The sequence below is a fragment of the Larimichthys crocea genome, chromosome VIII, assembly GCF_000972845.2.
Source record: "Larimichthys crocea isolate SSNF chromosome VIII, L_crocea_2.0, whole genome shotgun sequence".
In the NCBI taxonomy this organism is placed as follows: Eukaryota; Metazoa; Chordata; class Actinopteri; family Sciaenidae; genus Larimichthys; species Larimichthys crocea.
Genome location: NC_040018.1, coordinates 32,453,824 through 32,476,736, shown reverse-complemented (window position 1 = coordinate 32,476,736; position 22,913 = coordinate 32,453,824). Strand labels below are relative to the sequence as shown.

Here is a 22,913-nt window from a genome sequence, read left to right as displayed (position 1 = left end):
CCGCCCTTTCGGGGGCGTGGTTAGAGCTGGGTGGGGCCTCGGCTGTGTGACTCAGAATTGCCCGGCGGCGGCACAGTCACCAGATTCCTCAGGTACACGCAGGGGTTCCTCCTCCTCCCGGAGCCGGGGGCGGAGCTGAGTGGTGGCGGGGGCGGCGGCACGGCACCTGGGGGCTTCAGAGACGACATGAGTGGCTGCATCTCCTGCAACACCCCCACGCCCTCCTCCTCTTCCTCCTCTTCCTCTTTCTTCTTCTCGGGGTAATGGAAGGAGCACTGCGATGCCTGAGCGCCGATAGAGGAGGTGCTGCTCGCCATGCTGCCTGGCGGGGTGTAGGAGGCCGGGCGGGGTCCTCCCAGCCTGGAGAGGGCGCTCACGCGGGGGTGGACCGGCTCGGCGGGGGCGGGAGGCGAGGAAATGCTCTCCAGGGAGGAGATGCTCTGGTTCCAGGCCTGCTGGAGGTCCACGGGGATGATCTTTGTGGCCTCCACCGACACGCAGGGCGGAGGAGAGCCAACGCCGCCTTTCCACGGGAGGTGGCTGTCTTCACTGGGGGGGGACGGGGGGTCAGCTGATGGACTGGGACAGCCTGCTGGGACTGAAGACAGACAGTGAGACAGAGACACACTGTCTTTCTGCCCTCTGAGTATGTGCAGTAGTGTTTCTGAGCTGGCTCCGCCCATAGCTGTTACGTCATGATGATGTCACAGATTGTGTGATCTCACCTGACTTTGGCCGTTGTTTCGGCGTCTCGGCCTTTCGAGCGACGAAGGTGATCCCGACGTCTTCCTCCTTCTCAGCGTCTGAATGTTCTCCTCTGTCCTCCTCCGACTCCACGGGGACGACCACGGGGTCTGCACACATGTAACATCTAACGTTAATGTAACGTTAACGTAACATTAACATAACGTTAACAACAATATTAGAACAGCTGCAGTGATTCATGGAGTTAAAGTCTCTGTTCTCTGTATCAGCACTCATGACAACTCTCGTCCAATCAGATCACTCATTTTCAAGGTGAACAAATCTGATTGGAGTAAAAATGAAGTCCCTCCCTCCTCTCCTCTCCTTCCTCTCCTCCTCTCCTTCCCTCCTCTCCTCCCTCCTCTCCTCCCTCCTTCCCTCCTCTCCTTCCTCTCCTCCTCTCCTTCTCCTCCCTCCTCTCCTCCCTCCTTCCTCTCCCCCTCTCCTCCTCTCCTTCTCCTCCTTCCTTCCCTCCTCTCCTCCTTCCCTCCTCTCCTCCCTCCTTACTTTTGTCCTGCCAGCTGACGTTGCGCCTGGGTTTGTCTCCTCCGTCCTCCTTGGCGTCCGATCCTCGGCGCTGTTTGAGAGACGACAAATAAACAGTCGGTTTGGTCATAACAGGAAGCAGCCATCATCCAATCAGAGAAACACGGATCTGCTCGTTACAGATAAACGAGTGGAGACACAAAGACATTTCCAAAACCAGGAGACGACCCGTGGACCGGAGCACAGAGACTGATGATGATGAAGGCGTCTCACCTTCTTCAGGCTCCTCTCCTTCTTGTGCCGTTTGTGTCGGGTGGACTTGAACGTCTCCATCCGGCTCTTCATGTTCCTCTGAAACACCTCCCGGTCCTGACGCTCCTTCTCCCCCAGAGGCATGAAGTGACGGCTGTAATGAGACTGATACTGGACACACACACACACACACACACATACACGCACACACGCACATACACACATGCGCACACACACACGCACACACACACACCACACGCACACCACACCACACACACACACGCCACACACACAAACCAACGCACACACACACACACACGCGCACACGCGCACGCACACACACGCACACACACACGGTCAGATTATGGATTGAAGCAAAATGAATATTTTTCATATTCTCCATTTGTGATAGTGAAACATGTTCTTCTCTCTTTGCTCTTTCAAATAATCAGCCATCTACAGAACTTCAGTACGTTCTCATCATCATTATTATTAATTGTTATTGTTATTAATATTGTTTAAAGTGAGCGTCTTATCGTTATGATGGCGAGCTCGCAGCTTCCTGTCATCACTACATCCTGTTAATAATCAAAGCAGCTCTGAGGCTTCACATCTGTTCTATATGTTAGAATACAAGAGAACTTTAATTCATGTATTATTATTATTATTGTAGAGGCCAAAGATCAGTTCATGGTGATAAATACAGTTAACATGATTGAAATTTGTGGAAAGGGTACAGAATTTAACAATATATAAATATACAGAGTTTAATGATGCATAATTTCATTTAGAAGTTCATGTAATGGTTAAAAACATTGAAGAGTATTAGAATTCATGTTTTTAAGTGACTTGGTACAGGTTGATAAAAAGGCGTACTTCCCCTTTAAGACCGCACATGTGCATCTGGGACTCTGTGTCTTGCAGTCAGTGTTAGAGAGCGGTGGAAGTTAATTTATATTTTTTCTTTATTACAAAAAAAGTTTCTGAAGTGGATTTTTGCAAGCTGCAGACACTGCCTGTGGAATGTAACTTCTGCTAGAAAAAGACGACAGAGTAAGCCATCGCTAGCTGAAGCATTTCAAACCTCTACAATTATTATTTGTTTTTCCCCTCGAGGCCAAGGGTGACTGGCAGCGCCCCTCAAGCAGATGGCGCTCTAGGCGAACGCCTATATCGCCTATGCCAAGAGCCGGCCCTGCCTGGAACCTTCTCCAGGCCCACAGAAACCCACTAGAACCTGCTACAGCTTGTGCCCATGTATTACCCGTCTCCGGGGTTTGTACAGGTTCTCTGCAAGGACGTGGTGTGTCTCGGTGTCCTCCTCCACTTTGGCTCCGGGGACGTTATCAATCACCTGGAGGTCCAGACACACGCCGCTGCCGTTCTCACGCCTAGAACACCCAACAGCACACAGTTAGCATGATGAGGAAGACATGTAGGTGCTGCTTCCTGTCATGTGACTTATGGCAGGCGTATCATAATGGACAGAAATAACGTGAAGAGACAACAACAAACCTTAGAAGAGACAAAACAGACAATTGAAGAAGACAAAAAGCGAACAGTGAAGAGACAGAAACACATGTGAAGAGAACAGAACAACATGTGAAGAGACAGAAACAACATTGAATATCAGAAACAACAATGTGAAGAAACAAACATGTGAAGAGACAGAAACAATTTTGAAGATAGACCTAACAAAATTTTAATATACCTAAACAAACAGTTGAAGTAGACAGAAACACACGTGAAGAGACAAAAAACAACACTTAATATGCAAAAACACACGTGAAGATAAACCTAAACAACACTTTAGAGATACCATAAACAACAATATGTAAGAGACCTAAACATTTTAATATGAACGAAAACAAACATACATTTTTAAGAGACATAAACAACGATTTTAAGATACCGAAGACAACATGTGAATAGACAGAAAACATTTGAAGAGACAAAAACAACATTTAATATACTAACACACGTGAAGATAAGAGAAACTTTTAATATACAAAAACATACATTTGAATAGACAATAAAGCAACATGGTTGAAGAGAGACAGAAACAACATGTGAAGAGCCAGAAACAACCATGTGAAGAGACGAACAACACGTGGAGAGGACGAAAACAACACTGAGGGCGGGCGAAGGAGGGGACAGAAACAAACACGTGAAGATCCGAACAAAACAAGTTAAGAGAACCGAAACAACAGGTGAGAAGATACGAGCAACAACACTGGAAGAGAGCTAAAACACACGTGAAGAGACAGAAACAAACATATTGAAATACAGAAACAAAACACTTAAGAACAAAAACAACACTAAAATAGCAAAACACACGATAAGGAGGCAAAAAACAAGACACGTGAATGAGACAGAAACACACGTGAAGATACAAGACAACCACTTAAAAGAACAAAAACAACATGTGAAGATCAAAACATGTAAGAGAAACGAAACAACACGGAAGATACAAAAACCACACTGGAAGGGACGAAACAAGACGTGAAGAATACATAAACAAGACGTTAAGAGACAAAAACAACAGTTAAGAGACAGAAAACCACACTGGAGAGAGACGAAGCAACATGGTGAAGGACAAAACACATGTGAAGAGTACAGAAACATGTGAAGAAGGACCAAAAAACAACATGTGAGAGACAGAACATGTGACGAGACGAACAACACTTTAAGAACAAAACATTTGAAGATACAAAACAACTGTTAATAACAGAAACATTGTAAGAGACAACAACATGTGAGAGCAAACACATAGTGAAAGAGACAGAAACATGGGGGAAGAGAACACAACACATGTGAAGATGACAGAAACAACACGTTAAGAGACAGCAACAACATGTGAAAGACAAAACATGTGAAGAGACAAAAAACAACATGTGAAGAACAGAAACAACACGTGAAGAGACAGAAACAAACACGTGAAGAAACAGAAAACAGGTGAAGAGACGAAACAAACCACGTGAAGAGACAGAAACCACACGTGAAAAGAAACAGAAACACACGTGAAGAGCAGAAACAACAAACACGTGAAGAGACAGAAAACACGGTGAAGGAGACAAAACAACATGTGAAGCAACAGAAAACAAATGTGAGAGGACCGAAAGCATGTGAAGAGTACGAAAAACAACATTTGAGATATGACGAAAACATTGTGAAGAACAAACGAACATGTGTAAGAGACGAAACATGTGAAGAGACAAAACAACATTTATAGACATAACAACAAGTTAAGAACAAAAACAACATGTGCAGAGACAGAAACAAAATGGAATAAACAGTAAACAACAGTTAGAGAACAGCACAACATGTGGAAGCGAAAGAAACAACACGTGAAGAACTGAACACACGTGAGAGACAGAAGCAACACTTAAAGAAACATAAACCACATGTGAATAAGACAGAAACAAACGGTGAAGAGACGAAACAACACGTGAATAAACGAGAAACAACACACGTGAAGAGACATAAACAACAACGTGAAGAAGACAGAAACAACACGTGAAGAAACAGAAAAAACATTGAATAGACAAGAAACAACAGGTGAGAGTACAGAAACAATACATAAAACAAAGACACTTTAATAGACATAAACAACAAAAAACTTGAAGAGACATAACAACCTTTAATAACAGAAACAACAACATTGAAGAAACATAAACACACGTAAAGACGGACAGAAAACAACATTTAATAGACATAAACAACACTTGAATAGACCTAAGACAACAACACGTTAAGAGACATGAAACACACTTGAATATACAAAACCACATGTTAATAGAACGAAACAACATGTTGAAGAAACATAACACGATTGGTGAAGAGACAGAAACATTGAAAGAGAAAAACAACATTGGGAAGTGAATAAACATGTGAGAGACAAAAACAACAGTGAAGAGAGCAGAAAAATGTGAAAGAGACAAAAACAACATGTGTAAGAGCATAAAACAACATGTGAAGACAGAAACAACACGTAAGAGACAAAAACACAGTGGAAGAGACATAAACAACATGAAGAAACATAAACAACATTTTGATAACAATAAAACATAAACGTGAAGAGACAGACACCCTGAAGGCACAGAAACTATACACGTGAAGAGACATGAAACACAAACGTGAGGAGACCAGAAACAACATGTGAAGAGACAGAAACACATGTGAAGAAGAAGAAACATGTGAAACAGACAGAAACAAACCCACCGTTGGAGAGACAGAAAAACATTGAAGAGACAGATAACAGCACGTGAAGCAGATTAACACATGAAAACAAACAATGTGAAGAGACAGAAACAACATCGTGAAGAGACAGAAACAACATTAAGAGACAAAACAACATGTGAGGAAGTGAAGAGACGAAAAAACATGTGAAGAAAGAGAAACAGAAAAAAAACATGTTGAAGAGACAAAAAACAACATTGGAAAACATGAAACCAACATTGGTGAAGAAAACAAAACACCATGTGAAGAGAGGAAAGAACAACATGTGAAGAGACAAGAAACAACATGTAAGAGACCATAAACAACATGTGAAGAAAGAAACAAATAAGTGTATAAGTAACACAACAGATTTGAAGAGACAGAAACAACACGGTGAGGACAGAAACCCACGTGGAATGAGACAGAAAAAACACCGTGAAGAAAACAGAAAGCAAATGTGAAGAACAGAAAACAACACGTGAAGAACCGAGACAACCACGTGAAGAAACAGAAACAACACGTGAAGAGAACAGAAAACAACACGTAAGAGACAGAAAACAACACGTGAAGAACAGAAACAACATGTGAAGAGACAGAAACAACAACGTGAAGAGACAAAACAACACGTGAAGAGACAGAAACAAACACGTGAGAGACAAAAACAACATGTATAAGAGACAGAAACCACATGTGAAGAAACAGAAACAACATGTGAAGAGACAGAAACAACAGTGTGAAGAGACAGAAACAACCTTGAAGGCAGAAACAACACGTGAAGAGGACAGAAACAACACGTGAGAAACAGAAACAACATGTGAAAAGAGACAGAACAACACGTGAAGAGACAGAAACACACACGTGAAGAAACAAGAAACACACGTAAGAGACAGAAACCACACGTGAAGAGACAGAAACAACACGTGAAAAACAGAACAACATGTGAAGAGACGAAAACACCGTGAAGAGACAGAAACAACACGTGAAGAGACAGAAACAACACGTGAAGAGAAAACAAAAGCAACATTTGAAGAGACAGAAACCACAGTGAAGAACCGAAACAACATGTGAAGAGACAGAAACATGTGAGAGAAAAACAAATGTGAAGAGACAGAAACATGAGAGGACACAAAACAACATGTAGAGCAGAAACATGTGAAGAGACAAAAACAACATGTGAAGAGACAGAAACACATGTGAAGAAACAGAAACAACACTGAAGAGACAAAAAACAAACATGTGACGAATACAGAAAACACCCGTGAAGAAACAGAAACAACATGTGAAGAGACAGAAACAACACGTGAAGAGACAGAAACAACACGTGAAGAGACAGAAACAACACGTGAAGAGACAGAAACAACACGTGAAGAGACAGAAACAACATGTGAAGAGACAGAAACAACATGTGAAGAGACAGAAACATGTGAAGACAGAAAAACAACATGTGAAGAGACAGAAACATGTGAAGAGACAGAAACAACACGTGAAGAGGACAGAACAAATGTGAAGAGACAGCAACAACCTTGAAGAGACAGAAACCACTGTGAGAGAAAACGAAACAACATGTGAAGAGGCAAACATGTGAGAACAGAAACAACATGTGAAGAAACAGAAAACAACAGTGAAAACAGAAGCACACCACGTGAAGAGACAGAAAACAACACGTGAGACGAAACCGTGAGGCAGAACATGTGAAGAGACAGAAACATGTGAAGAGACAGAAACAACATGTGAAGAGACAGAAACAACATGTGAAGAGACAGGTAGACAGGTAGTAGACTCACAGGTAGTTGGTGACGTTGGTGACCTCAGGGAACGAAGCTCTGCTGGCCATGGAGGGCAGAGAGAGTCTGGCTGAGGTCAGGACGTTCCCACCCTACAAACACACAAAGCCCACACACAGCTCAGAGGTTTACTGCTCCTCTCCAGAACTCCTCCTGAGGGAACCTGAGGTGTTCCCAGGCCTTCTTCCATGCCCTCCCAGAGGAAGTTTTTATCCAGATTGAGTCATGGTGGCAGCAGGTTTAGCAGGACGCTCTAGATGTCCTACTACCTGCAATCATCCAGGCTGGATGAGCTATGTAGTCCTCCAGTGAGTTATGATTCTGCCCTGGGGTCTCATCCAAAGCAAGGAGTCCAGAAGGATCCTGATCAGATCCTGAATCACCTCAGCTGGTTCCTTTCAACATGAAGTTGTTCTACTGCGAGCTCCTCACCCGATCTCCAAGGCTGAGCCCAAACATCCTACAGAGGAAGCTCATTTTGATCGATTGTATCTCATTTTTTTGTTTTTCTCTGAATCTTTCCAGCACCCAGGGAGGCTGAGCAATGTGATCATTCAAGCACATCCTCCGGTCCCCCTTTCTAAAAAATGGGTCTGAGTATAGAGTCTGAGGATACAGTCTGACAGTGTACAGTCTGACAGTCTGGCATTGTACAGTCTGAGTATACAGTCTGACAGTATACAGTCTCACAGTGTACAGTCTGAGTATACAGTCTGACAGTGTACAGTCTGCCAGTCGGGCACTGTACAGTCTGACAGTGTACAGTCTGGCAGTGTACAGTCTGACAGTATACAGTCTGACAGTTTACAGTCTGACAGTTTACAGTCTGGCAGTATAGAGTCTGACAGTATAGAGTCTGACAGTGTACAGTCTGACAGTGTACGGTCTGACAGTGTACAGTATGACAGTGTACAGTCTGACAGTATACAGTCTGACAGTGTACAGTCTGACAGTGTACAGTCAGACAGTATACAGTCTGAGTTTATAGTCTGGCAGTGTACGGTTTGATAGTATTACAGTCTGACAGCCTGACAGTGTACAGTCTGACAGTGGACAGTCTGAGTATACAGTCTGACAGTGTACAGACTGACAGCCTGACAGTGTACAGTCTGACAGCCTGACAGTGTACAGTCTGACAGTGGACAGTCTGACAGTGTACAGTTTGACAGTATACAGTTTGACAGTGTGAGTCTGCAGTGTCAGTCTGACATGTGACAGTCTGACAGTGTTACAGTCTGGCCGTGTACAGTCTGACAGTATACAGTCTGACAGTTTACAGTCTGGACGTTACATCTGGCAGTATAGAGTCTGACAGTATACAGTCTGACAGTGTACAGTCTGACAGTACAGTATTGACAGTGTACATCTGACAGTATTACAGTCTGACAGTGTACAGTCTGACAGTGTACAGTCAGACAGTATACAGTCTGACAGTGTACAGTCTGCCAGTCGGGCACTGTACAGTCTGAGTTTATAGTCTGGCAGTGTACAGTTTGATAGTGTACAGACTGACAGCCTGACAGTGTACAGTTTGACAGCCTGACAGTGTACAGTCTGACAGTGGCCAGTCTGCCAGTGTACAGTTTGACAGTTACAGTTGACTCAGTGTAGAGTCTGGCAGTGTCAGTCTGACAGTGCGACCGTCTGACAGTGTACAGTCTGGCGGTGTACAGTCTGACGTATACAGTCTGACAGTTTCGTCTTACAGTTTACAGCGAGTCTGGCAGTATAGAGTCTGACAGTACAGTCTGACAGTGTACCGTCTGACCAGTGTCACGTATGACAGTGTACAGTCTGGACAGTATCAGTCTGACAGTGTACAGTTCTGACAGGTTACAGTCTGACAGTGTACAGATGACAGTGACAGTCTGACAGTATCTACAGATGGGACCGTGTACCATGTCTGACAGTGTTACCAGTATGACAGTAGTACAGTCTGACAGTTATACAGTTGACAGTGTTTTTTTAAAAACCCAGTTCAGACAGTACAGTTGACCTGTTACAGTCTAACAGCCTGACAGTGTACAGTCTGACAGTGGACAGTTGCAGTGTACAGTTTTGACAGTATACAGGTTTGACAGTGTAGAGTCTGGCAGTGTACCAGTCTGACAGTTGGACAGTCTGACGTGTACAGTCTGGCAGTGTATAGTCTGACAGTATACAGTCTGACAGTTTACAGTCTGGACAGTTTACCTGGCAGTGTACAGTCTGACAGTTTACCGTCTGCATGTACCGTCTGGACAGTGTACATTGACAGTGTACAGTCTGACAGTGGTACAGTTGACAGTGTACAGTATGACAGTGTACAGTGACAGTATACAGTCTGACAGTGTACAGTCTGACGTGTACGTCTGACCGTATACAGATTGACGAGTGTACAGTCTGACAGTGTACAGTATGACAGTGTACAGTCTGACTTATACAGTCTAAACAGTATACCGTCAGACAGTATACCGTCTGACAGTGTACAGTCAACAGCCTGACAGTTGTGACAGTCTGACAGTGGACAGTCTGACAGTGTACAGTTTGACCAGTATAACAGGACAGTGTAGAGTCTGGCAGTGTACAGTCTGACAGTGGACAGTCTGACAGTATTAACCGTCTGACAGAGTCAGTTCTGGCAGTATTAGAGTGCTGCAGTAACAGTCTGACAGTTGTACAGTCTGGACCAGTATACAGCTGACAGTGTACAGTCTGACGTGTCAGTCTGACAGTGTACAGTCTGACAGTATACAGTCTGGACAGTGTACAGCCTGACAGTGTTACGGTCTGACAGTATACAGTCTGACAGTGTTACGGTCTGACCAGTATTACAATCTGACAGTATACAGTTCTGACAGTGTACGTTTGACAGTCTACAATCTGACAGTGTACGGTCTGACAGGTTACTACACATCTGCAGTGTACGATCTGACAGTATAAATCTGACAGTATACATCTGACAGTGTACGGTCTGACAGTTATACAACTGACAGTGTCCGGTCTGACAGTATACAATCTGCAGTGTACGGTCTGTACATATACAATCTGACAGTATACAATCTGACAGTGTACAGTCTGCAGTATACAGTTTGACAGTATACAGTCTGACGTGTACCGTCTGACAGTGTACAGTCTGACAGATACAGTCTGACAGTGTACAGTCTGACAGTGTACCGTCTGACCGTACAGTCGTCCCCCGCTATACGCGGTTCATTTTCGTGACTTGGACTCGTGTTTCGCAGCTTTTTTTAGTTAATTTGCATGTTTTTTTTTACACGCGTACTGTTCCAGTATGCACGGGCATTGTTTTCTGCGTCTGATTAACTAAGGGTAGGAAAGTACTGTACAACTGGCATGTTAAAAGGTGTAACAGTGTGGTGGTTAGTCTTTAGGGAACAGTGTATCAGTACTTCACAGTCTACAGTCTCGACAGTGTACCGTCTGACAGTTTAACAGCCTGGACAGTTTACAGTCTGATACATTGTACAGTCTGACAGTGTACAAGCCTGACAGTGTACAGTCTAACAGTGTTCCAGTCTGACAGTGTACAGCCTGACAGATGTACATGTCTGACAGTATACAGTTTGGACAGAGTACAGTCTGGACAGTGTATGGTCTGAGACAGTATACAATCGACAGTGGTACAGTCTGACAGTGTACGGTACTGACAGGTCATACATCTGACAGTGCTACAGTCTGACAGTATACAGCATTTGACAGTATACAGTCTGACAGTATAAAGTTTGACAGTGTTCAGTCTGACAGTTACAGTACTGTCTGGCCAATTATACATATAAGGTTGCTGACGTGTGCACAGTCTGACAGATAAGTTGAACGTCAGTTCTGCTATAGTTGAGTATACAATCAGGTACAGTGTACAGTATCCGTGTGGACATGTTCTTAATAACAGTCTTACAGTGATTCAGTTGACAGTAGTATAGTCTGACAGTTGACAGTCTGACGTATACAGTCTGACAGTATACAGTTGAACAGTGTACAGTCTGACAGTTGTAAGTCTTACAGTATACGTTGACAGTGTTTCCGTTGGACAGATGTAACCGTCTGACAGTGTTACCGTCTGGACCGTTTACAGTTGACAGTGGCACCCACACTCTGCTTGCCCTCCTCCTCCCTTTTTTTTTCCCCCACACTCGCGGACACACGTGTGCACAGTATACAGTTTGACAGTGTTATTGTACAGTCTGACAGTGTTACAGTCTGGACGTATTACGTGACAGTGTACAGTTTGACAGTGTTCAGTCTGACAGTATACAGTTTGACAGTATACAATCTGACAGTATACAGTCTGACAGTATACAGTTTGACAGTATACAATCTGACAGTGTACAGTCTGACAGTATAAAGTTTGACAGTATACAGTCTGACAGTATACAGTTTGACAGTATACAATCTGACAGTGTACAGTCTGACAGTGTACAGTTTGACAGTATACAATCTGACAGTATACTGTTTGACAGTGTACAGTCTGACAGTCTACAGTCTGACAGTATACAGTTTGACAGTGTACAGCCTGACAGTGTACAGTCTGACAGTATACAGTTTGACAGTGTACAGTCTGACAGTGTACAGTCTTACAGTATAAAGTTTGACAGTGTTCAGTCTGACAGTGTACAGTCTGACAGTGTACAGTCTGACAGTATACAGTCTGACAGTGTATAGTCTGACAGTGTACAGTCTGACAGTATACAGTTTGACAGTGTACAGTCTGACAGTGTACAGTCTGACAGTATACAGTTTGACAGTGTACAGTTTGACAGTGTACAGTCTGACAGTGTACGGTCTGACAATATACAATCTGACAGTGTACGGTCTGTTTCCAGTTACAATCTTGACAGTATCCCGTCTGACCGTGTACCGTTTGACAGTATACAATCTGGACAGTGTCCGGTCTGACGTATTCCAATCTGACAGTGTCCAGTCTGACAGTGTACAATCGACAATACAGCTGACAGTGTACAGTTTGACAGTCATAACATCTGACGTGTCCAGTCTGGACAGAACACGTTTGACAGTATACAGTCTGACAGTGTACAGTCTGACAGTGTACAGTCTGACAGTTTTATACAGTCTGACATGTCGTGTATCCAAGTCTGACATGTGTACGAGTCTGACAGTATAAACAGTCTGACAGTGTACAGTCTGACAGTACAGTCGTCCCTCGCTATAACACGGTTTCACTTTTCGTGGACTCGCTGTTTCGGCAGATTTTTTTGTGTAATGCTGCTTTTTTTTTTTACAGCGTACTGTACAGTATGCACAGGCATTGTGTTCTGCGTCCTGATTAACTAAGGGAGTACTGTACAAAGTGCGTGTAAAAAGGTGTAAAAAAGTGTGTGGTTAGGTCTGTTAGGACAGTGTACAGTCTGACAGTATACAGTGCTGACAGTACCAGTCTGACATGTATACAGTCTGACAGTGTACAGTGACAGTGTACAGTCGGACAGTGTACAGCTGACAGTGTCACAGTCTGACAGTATACAGTCTGACAGTGTACAGCCTGACAGTGTACAGTCTGACAGTGTACAGTCTGACAGTATAAAGTTTGACAGTGTTCAGTCTGACAGTATACAGTTTGACAGTGTACAGTCTGACAGTGTACGGTCTGACAGTATACAATCTGACAGTGTACAGTTTGACAGTATACAGTTTGACAGTATACAGTCTGACAGTGTACAGTCTGACAGTATAAAGTTTGACGTTACGTTTGAAGTATACAATCTGACAGTGTAAGTCTGACAGTTAAAGTTGAACAGTTTCCAGTCTGACAGTTACATCTGACAGTAAAATACCCTGACAGTAAGTCTGACAGTATAAGTTTGACAGTATACAGTTTGACAGTATACAGTTTGACAGTATACAATCTGACAGTTACAGTCTGACAGTATAAAGTTGACATTGTCCCCAGTACTGACAGTATTACCAGTTTGACAGTATAACAATCATGACAGTATAGTCTTGACAGTTATAACAGTTTGACAGTATACATCTGACGTATAGTCGACAGTATACCGTCTGACAGTATACAGTTGACAGTATAAAAGTCTGACAGTGTACAGTACTTACAGTCTAAAGTATGACAGTAAGTTCAGTCTGACAGTATACAGTTGACAGTATAAATCTGACAGTGTAACAGTCTGACAGTATACGTTTGGCCGATAGTATACAGTTTGACAGTTACAATCTGGACGTGTACAGTCTGAACAGTATATACGTTTAGCAGTATAACAGTTTATACACAGTAGATCTGACAGTGTACGGTCTGACGTATAAAGTTTGACACGTGTGCGTCAGTACAGTTTGACAGTACATCTGACAGTGTACAGGTCTTACAGTATACAATCTGACAGTGTCGCTGACAGTATACAGTTGACAGTAACAGTTCTGACTATGACGTTTATCAGTATACAATCTGACGTGTACAGTCTGACAGTATACAAGTTGACAGTATCAGTCTGGACAGTTTACAGTTGTATCGTATACAGTCTGACAGTGTACACTGCCGTTACAGTTTGCCGTAACAGGTACAGATACAGTACAGAAACTCTGACAGTGTACGGTCTGACAGTAACAATCTGACAGTTGTACGGTTCTGACATTATACAATCTGACAGTGTACAGTTGCAGTCTCCCACTGACGTTGTACAGTCTGGACAGTTGCATACAGTTTGACAGTATACAGTCTGACAGTGTACAGTCTGACAGTGTACAGTCGGCCAGTATACAGTCTGACAGTGTACAGTCTCGATGCAGTGTACAGTCTGACAGTATACAGTCATGACAGTATACAATGACCGTGTACAGTTTGACAGTATACAATCGACAGTACAGTTGACAGTTACATTTGACAGTATACAGTCTGACAGTACTACAGTCGACAGTGTACAGTCTGACATTTACAGTCTGACAGTTTACAGCTGCAGTTACAGTCTGCAGTTAAGTCTGACAGTAATCTGACAGTCAGTGTACAGATACCAATGTACAGGCGTCTGGTACGTTTAGTATGTGACTGAGTTAGTAACAGTGTACGTCTTACAGTAACAGTCTGACATGTACAGTCTGCACAGTCAGTTGACTTACGTCGCCTCGCTTAACGGTCACTTTTGATCGTGCAGATTTTAGTGTAATTGCTTTTTTCCGTGTACAGTTGCAGGCAGTGTCTGCGTCCTGATTAAACTAAGGGAGTACTGTACAAAATGCGCTGTAAAAAGGTGTCTAACGGTGTTGTTAGGTTCTGTTAGGACAGTGTACAGTCTGACAGCTATACAGTCTGACAGTATACAGTTTGATAGTGTACCAGTCTGACAGTGTACAGTCTGACCAGTGTACAGCCTGACAGGTACAGTCGACGTGTACAGTTTGTTAGTGTACGTCTGACAATGTACAGTCTGACATATACAGTCTGACAGTGTACAGTCTGAAACGTGTACAGTCTGCAGTTCCGTCTGACGAATGTACAGTCTGACAGTGTACAGTCTGACAGTATACAGCCTGACAGTGTACAGTCTGACAGTATAAAGTTTGACAGTGTTCAGTCTGACAGTGTACAGTTTGACAGTATACAATCTGACAGTGTACAGTCTGACAGTATACAGTTTGACAGTATACAATCTGACAGTGTACAGTCTGACAGTATAAAGTTTGACAGTATACGGTTTAACAGTATACAATCTGACAGTGTACGGTCTGACAGTATAAAGTTTGACAGTGTTCAGTCTGACAGTATACAGTTTGACAGTATACAATCTGACGGTACGGTCGGACAGTTATACAATCTGACAGTGTACCGTCTATACAGTAATACAGTTTGACAGTATACCAGTCTGACAGTATAACAGTTTATCAGTATACAATCTGACAGTGTACAGTCTGACAGTATACAGTCTGACAGTATACAATCTGACAGTGTACCAGTTTGGACAGTATACAGTGTGTGACAGTATACAGTTCGTGACAGTGTACATCTTGACAGCATACAAGTCTGACAGTGTACAGTCTGACAGTATACAGTCTGACAGTATACAATCTGACAGTGTACGGTCTGACAGTATACAATCTGACAGTGTACAGTCTGACAGTATACAGTTTGACAGTATACAGTCTGACAGTATACAGTTTATCAGTATACAATCTGACAGTGTACAGTCTGACAGTATACAGTCTGACAGTATACAATCTGACAGTGTACAGTCTGACAGTATACAGTTTGACAGTATACAGTCTGACAGTGTACAGTCTGACAGCATACAGTCTGACAGTGTACAGTCTGACAGTATACAGTCTGACAGTGTACAGTCTGACAGTGTACAGTCTGACAGTACAGTCGTCCCTCGCTATAACGCGGTTCACTTTTCGTGGACTCGCTGTTTCGCAGATTTTTTTAGTGTAATTTTGCTTTTTTTTTTTTTACAGCGTACTGTACAGTATGCACGGGCATTGTGTTCTGCGTCCTGATTAACTAAGGGAGTACTGTACAAAATGCGTGTAAAAAGGTGTATAAAAGTGTGTGGTTAGGTCTGTTAGGACAGTGTACAGTCTGACAGTATACAGTCTGACAGTATACAGTTTGATAGTGTACAGTCTGACAGTGTACAGTCTGACAGTGTACAGCCTGACAGTGTACAGTCTGACAGTGTTACAGTTGTTGTAGTGTACAGTCTGACAATGTACAGTCTGACAGTATACAGTCTGACAGTGTACAGTCTGAAAATGTACAGTCTGACAGTGTCCAGTCTGACAGTGTACAGTCTGACAGTGTACAGTCTGACAGTATACAGCCTGACAGTGTACAGTCTGACAGTATAAAGTTGACAGGTGTTCAGTCTGACAGTGGTACAGTGTGACAGTATACAATCTGACAGTGTACAGTCTGACATTACAGTTTGACAGTATACCGTTTGACCGTATACAACTCTGACAGTTATACAGTCTGACAGTATAAAGTTTGACAGTATACAGTTTAACAGTATACAATCTGACAGTGTACGGTCTGACAGTATAAAGTTTGACAGTGTTCAGTCTGACAGTATACAGTTTGACAGTATACAATCTGACAGTGTACGGTCTGACAGTATACAATCTGACAGTGTACAGTCTGACAGTTACAGTTTGACCGTATTACAGTCTGACAGTACATTTTATCAGTTACAATCTGACAGTGTACAGTCTGACAGTATAAATTGACAGTATCAGTCTGACGTATACAGTTTGACAGTATACAATCTGAACAGTGTACAGTCTGACAGTATACAGTTTGACCGTATACAGTCTGCACAGTATACAGTTTAACAGTTACATCTGACAGTGTACGTTTGACAGTATACAATCTGACAGTGTACGGTCTGACCAGTATAAATCGACGTGTACAGTTTGACAGTATACAATCTGACAGTGTACAGTCTGACAGTTACAGTTTGACAGTATACAGTCTGACAGTGTACAGTCTGACAGTGTACAGTCTGACATATTCCAGTTGACAGTGTACAGTCTGACAGTGTACAGTCTGACAGTTACGTTGCAGTATACAATCTGACAGTGTACAGTTTGACAGTATACAATCTGACAGTGTACAGTCTGACAGTATACAGTTTGACAGTATACAGTCTGACAGTATACAGTCTGACAGTGTACAGTCTGACAGTATACAGTCTGACAGTGTACAGTCTGACAGTGTACAGTCTGACAGTATACAGTCTGACAGTATACAATCTGACAGTGTACAGTTTGACAGTATACAATCTGACAGTGTACAGTCTGACAGTATACAGTTTGACAGTATACAGTCTGACAGCGTACAGTCTGACAGCATACAGTCTGACAGTGTACAGTCTGACAGTGTACAGTCTGACAGTATACAGTCTGACAGTGTACAGTCTGACAGTACAGTCGTCCCTCGCTATAACGCGGTTCACTTTTCGTGGACTCGCTGTTTCGCAGATTTTTTTAGTGTAATTTTGCTTTTTTTTTTTACAGCGTACTGTACAGTATGCACGAGCATTGTGTTCTGCGTCCTGATTAACTAAGGGAGTACTGTACAAAATGCGTGTAAAAAGGTGTATAAAAGTGTGTGGTTAGGTCTGTTAGGACAGTGTACAGTCTGACAGTATACAGTCTGACAGTATACAGTTTGATAGTGTACAGTCTGACAGTGTACAGTCTGACAGTGTACAGCCTGACAGTGTACAGTCTGACAGTGTACAGTTTGATAGTTGACGTCTGACAATGTACAGTCTGACAGTATACAGTCTGACAGTGTACAGTCTGAAAATGTACAGTCTGACAGTGTCCAGTCTGACAGTGTACAGTCTGACAGTGTACAGTCTGACAGTATACAGCCTGACAGTGTACAGTCTGACAGTATAAAGTTTGACAGTGTTCAGTCTGACAGTGTACAGTTTGACAGTATACAATCTGACAGTGTACAGTCTGACAGTATACAGTTTGACAGTATACAGTTTGACAGTATACAATCTGACAGTGTACAGTCTGACAGTATAAAGTTTGACAGTGTCCAGTCTGACAGTATACAGTTGACAGTTCAATCTGACAGTATAGTCTGACAGTATACAGTTTGACAGTATACAGTTTGACAGTATACAGTTTGACAGTATACAATCTGACAGTGTACAGTCTGACAGTATAAAGTTTGACAGTGTCCAGTCTGACAGTATACAGTTTGACAGTATACAATCTGACAGTATAGTCTGACAGTATACAGTTTGACAGTATACAGTTTGACAGTATACAATCTGACAGTGTACAGTCTGACAGTATAAAGTTTGACAGTGTCCAGTCTGACAGTATACAGTTTGACAGTATACAATCTGACAGTATAGTCTGACAGTATACAGTTTGACAGTATACAGTTTGACAGTATACAATCGCAGTGTACAGTCTGACAGTATAAAGTTTGACAGTGTTCAGTCTGACAGTATACAGTTTGACAGTATACAATCTGACAGTGTACAGTCTGACAGTATACAGTTTGACAGTATACAGTTTGACAGTATACAATCTGACAGTGTACAGTCTGACAGTATAAAGTTTGACAGTATACAGTTTAACAGTATACAATCTGACAGTGTACGGTCTGACAGTATAAAGTTTGACAGTGTTCAGTCTGACAGTATACAGTTTGACAGTATACAATCTGACAATGTACGGTCTGACAGTATACAATCTGACAGTGTACAGTCTGACAGTATACAGTTTGACAGTATACAGTCTGACAGTATACAGTTTATCAGTATACAATCTGACAGTGTACAGTCTGACAGTATAAAGTTTGACAGTATACAGTCTGACAGTATACAGTTTATCAGTATACAATCTGACAGTGTACAGTCTGACAGTATACAGTTTGACAGTATACAGTCTGACAGTATACAGTTTATCAGTATACAATCTGACAGTGTACGGTCTACAGTTAACTACAGTAGAGTCTATAGATCAGTCTACATGGACGTGCTACAGAACACGACGTGAAGTACAATGTGCAGACAGATACTATACAGTTTGACAGTATACATCTGACAGTGTACAGTTTGACAGTGATACAGTCTGACCAGTATGTACAGTCTGACAGTGTTACAGTCTGACAGTATACAGTCTGACAGTATACAATCTGACAGTGTACAGTTTGACAGTATACAATCTGACAGTGTACAGTCTGACAGTGTACAGTCTGACAGTATACAGTCTGACAGTGTACAGTCTGACAGTGTACAGTCTGACAGTACAGTCGTCCCTCGCTATAACGCGGTTCACTTTTCGTGGACTCGCTGTTTCGCAGATTTTTTTAGTGTAATTTTGCTTTTTTTTTTTTACAGCGTACTGTACAGTATGCACGGGCATTGTGTTCTGCGTCCTGATTAACTAAGGGAGATGTACAAAATGCGTGTAAAAAAGGTGTAAAAAAAGTGGTGTGGTTAGGTCTGTTAGGACAGTGTCATCTGACAGTATAACAGTCTGACAGTATACAGTTTGATAGTGTACAGTCTGACAGTGTACAGTCTGACAGTGTACAGCCTGACAGTGTACAGTCTGACAGTGTACAGTTTGATAGTGTACAGTCTGACAATGTACAGTCTGACAGTATACAGTCTGACAGTGTACAGTCTGACAGTGTACAGTCTGACAGTCTGACCCCAGTCTGGGTCAGCAGTCCACTCTCCTTCCCTTCCTGTACATCAGTTTGTCAGACCTTCCTTGAAGCTAACCGACAGTCTTCCATGGCCTCCCAAACTCTCCCCACACTGCAGCCCCTCGGGGGCTGTCTGCTGCCTCAGGAGACCCCTGAGGTAACCAGGCATCTTTAAGTTACTATGACAGCCAGCGATGACTGACCACACCTCCTACCTGTTGCCTTTGAACAAACGTCCTTCTCACCTGGTCGATGACACTGATGGCGTCCCTGATGTTGATCTTCTGATAGGCCTCCCACAGCTCACTCTTCCTGTACACAGACTTCCTTAACAGAAGCTTACTCAGGTAATTCTTATCAAACTGCTCCCACCTAAGAGACAGACAGGTAGGCAGACAGACAGAGAGACAGACAGGCAGACAGGTAAACAGACAGACAGATGATCTTCATTACTGTATTCATCATTTAATAAAACTATTATTAAATTAACAACAATTATGTTAACAATAATAATATTTGGATGTTTTAGTGTGTCTGTTTCTTCCTCTCTGTGTTTTGTGTCAGTCTGATGAAAGAGCTCCCCCTGTTGTTCATTTTCAGTCATTACAACAACAGATACAGTTCTATAAAGTCTAAATATTTATATTTTTATGTTTTATTCATATTATTTTAGTCTTTCTTCATGTTGACACATTTTAAATGTTTTTAATCGTCAGTTTATAAACTGTTTTTAAAGCTGCTGTTATAAAATGAATAATAATTAAAATAAAGTTATTGATTCATATTATGATGTCATCATGATGTCATCATGGACTCACTTGTCTCTCCAGTGGTGATAACCCTGCAGACCTGCGATGTCCTCGACCGCTGTGAGGATGTGATCGAAGGCCTGAAGACAAGTGAAGAAGAAGAAGGTGATGACGGCGAGATCAAGATGATGATGATGATGATGATGATGATGATGATGAAGAAAAAGTGAACTCACCCTCTCATGGATTTCCTCGTTGATCGTCGGCTTCCTGCTCGTTGAACGAGGAACTTTGAGCCAGTTAACGAGTGGTTTGATGGTCAGACCCTGACAGGAAGTACAGACACCACGATTACAGACCGACAGGAAGTACAAACACTTTGAGGAGCTGATTCCTCGTTAAACCCTCACGATGTCGTCATCGTTCTCCAACAGTAAAACTTTGATTTTGTCGTTCAGCTTCAGACAAACTTTACACTTCGTGGCTCATCAGTCTTGGATAAGCTGAGTCTGAACGTCTGTCATCATCAACAACAACAACAACAACATCAACAACAACAACAACAACAACAACAACAACAACAACAACAACAACAACAACAACAACAACAACAACAACAACAACACCACCTCAGACCAAACCCAGACGGCTGTGCCGAGTTAGCTGAATTAGCAGTTACTCAGATCACTGTGAAACTTCTGCAGCGTCTGTTTGAGGTTTCTGAGAGATAACGCTATAAGCAGGAAGTGATGTCACTCTGAATCATATCAGTACATTCACATTTGAAGCATTTGCATGGACCTGTCCTCCGGTTCACCTCGTCTCAGTTTCAGCTCTTTAGACTGAGTCTGACGCCATAACGAGACAGGAAACAGCTGGGTGAGCTTCCTGTCACAATGCATCATGCAAAGAAACACACACACACAGACAGACACACACACACAGATTCACTGTCTGTTTACACACTCACATTAAACACACACTCACTGACTTCAGTTCCCACCATGCAACAGTGAAATGTCCAGGAAGAATGAGGTCACATGACCTGTTATCGCAAACAAACACTTCCTGTTCGTACCTGGAACATGACAGTGAAGAAGACGACCACGATCGTCGTGGCAACAAAGTAATCCTTGGCTTTGACCTGCTCGCCATCCAGCAGCACCACCAGAGCGAACGCCACTGCCCCCCGCAGGCCGCCGTATGACATCACCACCTGGTCGATCTTGTCCAATGGGACGAGGCGGAAACGGTTCAGAACCCAGGTCTGACCAATCACACCTGGAGCACAGAGGTTACTGAAAGTCAGGACAGCCAATCAGAGAGCGGGCACGACGCAGAGCTTGTACGTGATGAATCAATGATTCTCTGCTCTGATCGGATGATATGCAGGAGATGTATCATTCAGTTGCTATGGAAACAGAGAAAGTGACTGACCCGCAGCTCTGAAGACGAAGATGAAGACGAGCGTACAGGACACCAGGCCGGTGTCCCAGGCCCACTTGGACTTGTCTACTGCTGAGATGCCGAGGAAAATGAAGATGATGGTCTCTGCGATGCTCGCCAGAGTCTTCATTGTGTACTTCACCGTGGTCCGAGACTTCTGGGAAATGTTGGCCTCCACATATTTATTGGCGCCGATACCACAGAAGGTCATCCTGAGGAGAGAGAGACGTTGTGATCTGACAAACACAAGCCATGAAAGATACATGACAAGCCGACCAATCCAGAACCCCAAACACCTCAGGAACCTCTGAGCAACCAACCAAAAATACTGCACCTACCACCTGACAACATGCTGAAACAAACGGTTCTCTCACAACTGGTGGTTCTGGTCCTGGATGGGCATGTTAACAGGCCCTGGTGGTCTGTCTCATGGCTCTGGTTCTGGTCCTGGTCGGGGGGAGACTTACGACAGAATGGCAGACAAGGAGAAGAGCTCGGCGGTCAGGTAGGCCAGGTAGACCAGCAGGAAGACGAAGAGCGGCTCGATGATCCGAACCTTCTTGGTGAAACGAGTGATGAAGCCGAGGATGACAGCGAACACCAGACCCACTAGAGTGCCCCCGATACTGACGATGAGGAAGGAGGCTGCAGAGGAGAAGGAGGAGGAGGAGAAGGGGGAGGAACAGGAGGAGCAGGAAGGTGAGTGACGGCAGTCGATGAGAAGTTCTGGTTCTGATTCTTTATGTGGACTCACCGACTCCTTTGAAGTAATCCGCGGTCTGAACGTTCTCTGCTCCGACTTCCACAAAGGAAATGTAGACTTTATATAAAACCTGACAACAGACAGAATAACAGACAGAAGAACAGACAGAAAAACAGACAGAACAGAAGAACAGACAGAACAGACAGAAAAACAGACAGAACAGAAGAACAGACAGAACAGACAGAACAGACAAAACAGACAGAAGAACAAACAGAACAGAAGAAGAGACAAAACAGACAGAACAGACAGAAGAACAAACAGAACAGAAGAAGAGACAGAAGAACAGACAGACAGAAGAACAAACAAAACAGACAGAAGAACAGACAGAA

At 43.1% G+C, this 22,913-nt stretch overlaps 1 protein-coding gene across 2 annotated transcripts in view; it reads right to left on the bottom strand.

The window, feature by feature from the left end:
- The window catches only part of slc9a5 (solute carrier family 9 member A5), a 34,153-nt gene that overhangs the window by 2,116 nt on the left and 9,124 nt on the right, over window positions 1-22,913 (bottom strand). The window contains exons 4-16 of one of the 2 annotated variants that reach the window (XM_027281224.1): window positions 22,576-22,654; window positions 22,289-22,466; window positions 21,813-22,033; window positions 21,454-21,656; window positions 20,612-20,701; window positions 20,445-20,515; window positions 19,872-19,998; window positions 7,485-7,576; window positions 2,747-2,873; window positions 1,504-1,653; window positions 1,252-1,321; window positions 726-854; window positions 20-598 (exon numbers count right to left, since the gene is read on the bottom strand). In XM_027281224.1, the coding sequence (XP_027137025.1) occupies window positions 21-598; window positions 726-854; window positions 1,252-1,321; window positions 1,504-1,653; window positions 2,747-2,873; window positions 7,485-7,576; window positions 19,872-19,998; window positions 20,445-20,515; window positions 20,612-20,701; window positions 21,454-21,656; window positions 21,813-22,033; window positions 22,289-22,466; window positions 22,576-22,654 (2,115 nt within the window). In that variant the 3' untranslated portion in view covers window position 20. Of the gene's footprint in view, window positions 1-5; window positions 599-725; window positions 855-1,251; window positions 1,322-1,503; window positions 1,654-2,746; window positions 2,874-7,484; window positions 7,577-19,871; window positions 19,999-20,444; window positions 20,516-20,611; window positions 20,702-21,453; window positions 21,657-21,812; window positions 22,034-22,288; window positions 22,467-22,575; window positions 22,655-22,913 lie in introns of both variants that reach the window. The other variant, XM_027281223.1, reaches the window with a different exon arrangement.